Genomic DNA, 7,704 nt, shown 5'->3' with positions numbered 1-7,704 from the left:
GACATTTACCCAGAACCCCCCGCGACAATTAAGATTCAACCCTGAATTCCAAGGGGCGGGGCAGACTGCGGGAACTATGGGATAGCTACGGAAGTGCTACCCACAATGCAACGCTTCAGAAATCGACGTTAGCCTCGGAGCATGGACGCACAACGCCGAATTACTGTGCCTAGTGTGGCCGCATGAAATCGAAATTATAATATCAGTTTTATAAAACCGATTTTAGCAAATTCGATTTTATCCCGTAGTGTAGACGTGGCCTAGGTTTACTCACTGCCTTGGTGCTGCTGTGTCTGAGGGAATCTGAGCCCCAAAGCTGAATGCTCAGTAAAATTCCTAGCATGCATGTTGCTGTAGAGCTGGTCTTTGATTGCAGAGAATGAAACTATAAAGGCCTAGTTCAGCATCCAGTTCACCCCGCTTGCATCTCTCTCTGAGCCCTGAAGGTCTCTTAGCTCTGGCTCGGGGCTGCCAAGGGGAATGAATTCCAAAAGCTAGAAGCCCTGCCACTCAGCATAGAGAGATCAAACTTGCTAGTCCTGAGTCTGGACTGGGAATGAGAAACCTCTTCTGAGTAACCTCGTCTGCAGCCATTCTGGCCTCTGACGTCTTGATGCCTTATCTAGGCTGAACAGCAGCCTCTCTTCCAGCCAGGTCCCCCACTCTGTGTCAGTCTGGGAGGAGTGAGAGGCTGTAAGATCCATACTCAGTGAAAAGAATGATACAGACAGGTGTTCTGGGGTTGCTGCAGCACCTGCAAAGGACTCTCAAGCTCCCTGGTGGCTTCATGCAGACACCAAACAGGAAGGGGCACTAGATGAACTCTGCTTCCTCTCCCCCAGAGCATGCCCCAATCTCCTAGCACAGCCCCATGGGCTCTCATCTGGGAAGGACTGAACTCACTGAAGTGTCGCTTCATGTCACATCCTTGAACCTGGCAGCTAGCAGTACTGTCATCACTGGTGTCACAAACTGCAGAATCTGTATGGCTGCCATGCCCTTGTCCTCCAGCTCCCCAGCTGTGGAACAGGCTCTGTTTTATCCACAGACTGGCTGATAAAGATCACAGAAATTCATGGAATCCAAGCCTTGTTGTAGTTGGCTCATCACCACTATCTCAATTACCTTTTTGTCTCAAATTTCCCATTTTGGGGGATGGTACCTGGCAAGATTAACAGCCCTAAGATGTTTGTTTTGAGCAAGGTCCTAAACGTTACTTTGAGGCATGCTTGGTGAATTGCCCTCCTGAAGGAAGTCATTAACAATCCCTTCTCTTCTCCTGTTCCCCCGCCCCCAGTGTCTCTACTGGCTATAATCAGGCATGACGGAAATGGGTCCATCTTGCATGTCTAGTTGCAACTTGTTAAGCATGCACAAAACCTCACATGTGAAACTGAATGAGATCAAAGCACTGTAGATGATAAATTCTTTCCTCCTTCGCTTTCCCATGGAAACACTTGGACTGTCCTGAGTCAGTAGAAACAAGTTGACCTTTCACAGTAGCAAGGGGCATTCAGAACTGCCAGTGTCTTGATGCAGCCCAACTGAGGGTGGATGCTTAATACTCAGCTAAACTGGAGTTAGCAGATGTAACAGTTAAGGAGTACTCAGTCTTGACCAAAGCCATGGCATAGGAACAAACCGTACAGTGTTGCTTGTTACTGAGATCAGGTGGTGTGGCGCTAGAGCTTCAGCCTTTTGTCACTGCCTGCCACGTTACCCTCTGCAGTCTTATCTGTACACCTTGTCACCATATCATGTGGTTGTGGGGCACAGGATTGCAGGGTAACCACTGATGGCTTCTGAGGGTGACTCTCAAAGAGAATTGTCACCCCAACAGGAGTAATTGACCTGACCTGAAGCTGTACCACTGATCAGACTGTTACTCCTTCTGGCTAATACATATCTAGCATGCTCACCAGTGAGTGGAATCGGAAACCCTTCAGATAATCCATGGTTCTAATGTAAGAGTGGGCATGTCCTATGCTTGATCAGATGCAAAGAAACAACTGCACGATCAGTCAAATACTCCTCTAGGCAAAGCTGATTTAAGGTACAGGACCTAGCTGGGGTCTTGTCTATACTAGAAAAGTTTTGCAGGTAAACCCTCCTAGTGTAGGTGCAGCTTGTACAGCATGGCATAAAATAGCTTGTAGTAGCGTAGCATAACTAGTTCTCTGACACACTATACTGGTGTAAAAGTTCTTGTCAGTATAGGTATGTCTGTGCTAGTACTTATACTAACGTAACTGTGCTGGTATGTTTCAGGCCTGGTCGACATCTGTGTGAACACTACATTGTATGGGTGCTGCATGTGCAAGGCATTTTAAGCAGCCTCTTACTGCAATGCCCTTAAGACTGGCTTTACTTTTAAACTAGGCTTCTTAGATCTGCAGTCCAAGTTACAAATGGGCAAATCATTTTTGTCCATTTGTCTTTTTTTGATAAATACGTTTTCTGTTCTCATAATAAAAGGGGAGGCAAGTAGAAATATATTTTTGTGCCTGGGATGATAAATTTAATTTCAACATTGTAGGGATTGAAACAGACTAGGGCTGTCGTGTGATTAAACAGGCCAAGTCAAAGTACGGGGGAGAAGTATTCTTCCTCTACTCTGCAGAAGAGGGGTAGCCCAGATGTGCAGGGACTTGGCCAGGGTGACCGTGTCTGTGCCAAGACTGGGAACTGACATGAAATCTCCAGAGTCTCACTCCAGTGCTGACATTCATAGAGGCTTTTCCCTTGCTAGTCCCCATGTAGGAACACTGTAATTTTTGTTTTGTATTGCATTAGAACCTGGGCCAGGATTTCAGCCACATTCTATTCAGGGAGAATGTTTGTTTATTTTTGTTTCCTTTTTAAGTCTCCCCCCGCCCCAGATGATGGGGTGAACACTTCAACATTAGTTATGTGAAAACATCTCTGTCCATATTCTGCTTCTCAGAGTATTTTGTCAGAAGCAATTTTGCGCTTAAGCTGTGTGTGTTGGTATCTTCAAAGTCATTATACAATGACTCCTGGGAAAGGGAGGAATTGACTGTTTTGATGCTGCTGCTGGATCAAAAGTCATCACTCTTACTACTTATTGTGTTCCCATAGGAATTGGGTACCCTTGAAATCTGACCCAGCTACCTAGCAGGAGTCTGTACCCACTTAATGACTCTGTAATACTGTAATCCTTTTTGCATGAAACATTTAGAACCAGCCTGCTGAGGCTCTGGAGAATACTAAATAGGCGAGATCCTTCCCTAGTGTGGGGAGCGCTGGCTTAATAACCTAATAGGTTGTTTCAGTCTGACTTATCTGGATTTACATTGCCCTCTAGTGGCCAGAGGATGGAACTGTTCATCAGACCCTTCCCTGGCTTAAGAAAGTAGAGCTGCTGCGTCTGTTTCTGGGGTCTCTGAGGTTAGTCATGACATACTGATGTAACACCCAGGTGCCCTGACTGAGATTAGGGCTCTGAGTCAGGCACCATAAGCCTAGTAAGATGCTGCCCCAAAGGGCAGAGAGGAAAGAGTAGCTGCCCTTGCCCTGTGCAATGTGTCCTGCTATTGTGCACTTATGTGTCCAGGCAAAGGAAGCTGCTCCCATCACATGGCTTAGGTTGAAGGGCCGAAGGGAAGAGGGTGTGGACCTGTCTGGCCACAGTCCAGCTTCTAGCAGACAAAAACCCACATCTGGCCACCTTCACCGCAATTGTCAGTGGAAATGGTTCATTGTAGAAGCCAAGAACCATGAAGACAGAGGGAAGGAGCTCTCTAGTCCTGGGGGCCTGTATGAGGGGATGCTGATGCTACCTGTGCAGAGGCGTATGGTTTCTAGCGTTCTCAGAGTCCCAGTGTCCCAGTGGAACTCCTGTTGTTAACCTTTCTGGTTCTGCTGTTTCCCAGCGCTAGGGGCTGGAGACTGAGGTCCGCTCCCCTTCATGGAGCTTATGCCCCATTCCCCTTTCTAACTCCTCCCTCTCTCCTCTGCAGGAGTTATGAGGATATGCTGGTGGATGAGGTGGCCCCTGATCAGTACTACTGGGCCCCACTGGCCCAGCATGAGCACGGCAGCCTGGCGAGCCTGGACAGCCTGCGGAAGGGAGGGCCCCTGCCAGCCAACTGGCGCCAGCCAGAGCTGCCTGAGGTGATTGCCATGCTGAATTTCCGTCTGGATGCAGTTAAATCCAACGCGGCGGCTTACCTGCAGCACCTGTGCTACCGCAATGACAAGGTGAAGACAGAGGTGCGAAAGCTGAAGGGCATCCCGGTGCTGGTGGGGCTGCTGGACCACCCCAAGAAGGAGGTACACTATGGGGCCTGCGGGGCCCTCAAGAACATCTCCTTTGGCCGAGACCAGGACAACAAGATTGCTATCAAGAACTGCGACGGTGTCCCTGCCCTGGTGCGGCTGTTGCGCAAGGCCCGTGACATGGACCTCACTGAGGTCATCACAGGTAATGGGTGGTCTGGGAGTGATTGCTGCGGAAGGGGCCTGTGTAGTGCCTTGATCTCACTGGCTGCATGTGCTCCATCTCAGGGACGTTGTGGAATCTCTCCTCTCATGACTCTATAAAGATGGCCATTGTGGACCACGCGCTGCATGCTCTCACTGACGAGGTGATCATCCCACGCTCTGGCTGGGAAAGAGAGCCCAACGAGGACTCCAAGCCGCGCCACATAGAGTGGGGGTCGGTGCTCACCAACACCGCTGGCTGCCTTAGGTATTTGCGGGAGCGGCGATGGGAAGGTGGCATCTAAGCCTGTGGCACTTCAGGCTGAGCTTGTGCTGTAACCGGAATTCCCCTCTCACCCTCAGGAGGCTGGTGGCGGCTTCTTCACCACAGCTCTTTGGGGAGGGGGCGATTTCTAGACTTGGTGTCTGGGTGACTAGAGGCAGAATTGCATGGCACTGGTAGTGCTGGTGATGAGAAGGTATTCATCACCTCTCCAATGCATGATCAGTCCCTGGTGTGCCTCTTATGGCTTGTCTAGCTCAGTTCTTCTCTAGGTCAGGGAGAGACTTGGGTGGTTCAGCTTGGTGGGGAGAAGGAACATGAGAGCAATCTAGTCCTTCTGATGCTCTGATGTGCTGCCACTGTGGCTGTCTCACCCTCCAGTGCTCTATTCCCCTCTAGAAACGTGAGCTCTGAAAGGAGCGAGGCTCGTCGGAAACTGCGTGAGTGCGATGGGTTGGTGGATGCCTTGATATACATTGTCCAGTCAGAGATTGGCCAGAAAGACTGCAACAGCAAGGTAATGGAGCAATACTGTCCCATCTCCAATAGATGGGAGCATGCTGCGGGAGCCAAAGCAGTGCCTGTGCTGGCATCTGGCTCTTCTTTTGTTTCTGACTGTGCCTGTAGGAAGAGATGTAATACTGACCTGTCTTCAGTCACTGCCTTTCTTTCCTGTGACTATTCTTCCCCCTTTTCAGCATCAGCTTCCTTCTAGGGCCAGGGGGGAGGAGAGATTCCGGAGCCACTTGATGTTTTGAAGGTGGGGGTGGGGACTGAGTTTCAGAATGGTTTGAAGCCTGGATTGATGTTTCTATGCTTGGAAGTAGAGGCTGTTCTGAATTAATGGTATCCAAACGCTGGTCCATGGGTTGATCACCAGCAGGTGAGGGAGCCCTTGGTGCCCATAAAGCAAAGCACAATCTGAGGATCAAGCAGTGGGGTGGGGGATCTGAGGCTGCTGAGGGGATGTAATGATGGAATTATCTTAAGCAGTAGCCTGAAGCATGGAAGTGCTGGAGAGCTACTGCCCTAAGCCAAGTAACAGTTGCCCCTTCCTTCCTGTGACCTCTGAACCTTCACACCATCCCTTATGGCTCTGAAGTATCAGGTGATCAGTAAGCCAGCTGTCTCTCACTGTAAATGACGCTCTCCTCCCCCCCACACGACCTCCTTTTCAGCTGGTCGAGAACTGTGTCTGCCTGCTGCGGAACCTATCGTATCAAGTCCACCGTGAGATCCCACACGCCGAGCGCTACCAGGAGACACCTCTTAACCCCGCCAACAACACTGGGCCCCACACTGCCAGCTGCTTTGGTGCCAAGAAAGGCAAAGGTAATGCCTGTCTTAGTGGGGAGGAAAACGAGTCTGCTTATCATGCACTAACACTCCTGGCAAGAAAGCTAAATCACTGCTTTCCTCAAGACCTCTTGTGACAGCGGTGAGACTGCCCTGCCTGTATCTCTAGCCCTTGGTGTTCAGGGCCCTGTGGTGGGTTTATATGCTGTGTTGTCAGGGAAATGACAGAAGGATCGCCACTAATTTCAGGCCTTTCCCATCTCTCTCCCCCCACACCCCCCATGCTTTCCTGCCAAACCACCCTGTGATCCTGTTGGTATTTCTCCTCTCCTGCTTCCTCTCTCTCCTGTCCTTCTCTCCGCTTCACCAATAGACGAGTGGTTCTCCAGAGGTGAGTACGCTCTTGTCTTTTTCCCTCTTACATGTTAGTTTGGGTTCTCTCCTCTGCCCACTTCCCAGTGGATGCATGTGGGGTGGATGTTCACAACACTGGCTAATGAATGCTCTCTGTAGGAGATGCCCACTCTATCCCAACTGCACCTCCCTAGATTTATTCTGGTTCTCTCACTAATTGGAGCAATTGTAATGAGGAATCTGGCTGGGAGGTGGTGGAATAAGCTATGCTAATACCTTGTAGTCACTACTTTACTTTACTTTTCATTCCTTTTGAAGGGAAAAAACCTCTAGAAGAGCCTGGTGCCGATACAGTGGACTTTCCCAAAAGAACAAGTCCTGCAAAAGGTATATTCTCTGGTGCATTTGCTCTACCCTTCTCTCCTCCCCCAGCTCCTGGTGATCTTATCTCAAACTCCATTAAATAGAAGCCAGTTAAATAAAGACTGGTTTTATGAGGGGTGGAGATACAGACCACTAATTACGTGTAGTTTAATAAAACCATGACACAAGCAAGTTCTGGGAAGAGCCCCTACTTGGCTTATATGAGGGAGAACGGTGCAGTGGTCAGGGCACTAGCCTAGGACTTGGGGTAATTTCTTGCTATGCCACACTGTGACCTTGGGGAAAGTAACCTGGCCTCATCTCCCAATCTGTAGAGGGATAACAACACTACCCTGCCTCCCCACAAATAGTGTAAAACAAATAATGTAAACTCCAGGAGCTGCAGGTATTCAGAACTAGAACTGACTGGGAAAGGTGGAGGGTTTGAAACCCACGGAATGAAAACTCTTTGAAAAATTCAAAGAACTCTCTTCAAACATCTGTGAATTTTTGGCTTTCTCTCTCTGTTTCCCACTGGAAAATGAGGTGTGGAGAAGAAATAAACCTAAACTCCATTTTTGACAAAATGAGAAAATTCAGAAAACTGTTTTTTGCAGAAACTAACTTTCAAAAAGGCCATTTAAAAAAAATAAAATTCAAATTAAACTTCATCAGCCCTACTCAACAGATTGTCATGAGACTTGTCTACCCACTGGTAAGGGTGCAGAGTCTTTTTCAGTAAAGTGCTTCGCAGGACCAGAGACCAAACCCCTCTGCCTGATGTCACTGCAACACCAGTACTTCCAGGTGATCTGGCTTGAAGACCTGTTCTGTGCAGTTGTGGCTGTGAACACTGTTGAAGTGTCCCTGCTGTGCTCATGTGTAGGCAGGAAAGGCTTTTGTAAACATTAGTTTCTTGAACTAGCTCTGTAGGTGCCAAGAGTATCTACTGATTGATGAGGCTT

General features: G+C 48.9%; 1 protein-coding gene across 21 annotated transcripts in view; it reads left to right on the top strand.

Moving 5' to 3' along the window:
• The window catches only part of CTNND1 (catenin delta 1), a 71,597-nt gene that overhangs the window by 42,269 nt on the left and 21,624 nt on the right, over window positions 1–7,704 (top strand). For 13 of the 21 annotated variants that reach the window (XM_075064776.1, XM_075064775.1, XM_075064785.1 and 10 more), the window contains 5 exons: window positions 3,981–4,444; window positions 4,528–4,711; window positions 5,126–5,243; window positions 5,905–6,058; window positions 6,695–6,763. In XM_075064776.1, the coding sequence (XP_074920877.1) occupies window positions 3,981–4,444; window positions 4,528–4,711; window positions 5,126–5,243; window positions 5,905–6,058; window positions 6,695–6,763 (989 nt within the window). Of the gene's footprint in view, window positions 1–3,980; window positions 4,445–4,527; window positions 4,712–5,125; window positions 5,244–5,904; window positions 6,059–6,395; window positions 6,414–6,694; window positions 6,764–7,704 lie in introns of all 21 variants that reach the window. The other 8 variants (XM_075064769.1, XM_075064786.1, XM_075064768.1 and 5 more) reach the window with 1 other exon arrangement.

This window comes from Chelonoidis abingdonii, chromosome 4 (genome assembly GCF_003597395.2).
Source record: "Chelonoidis abingdonii isolate Lonesome George chromosome 4, CheloAbing_2.0, whole genome shotgun sequence".
NCBI classification, from domain to species: domain Eukaryota; kingdom Metazoa; phylum Chordata; order Testudines; family Testudinidae; genus Chelonoidis; species Chelonoidis abingdonii.
This window is presented reverse-complemented; position numbering and strand designations above follow the sequence as displayed.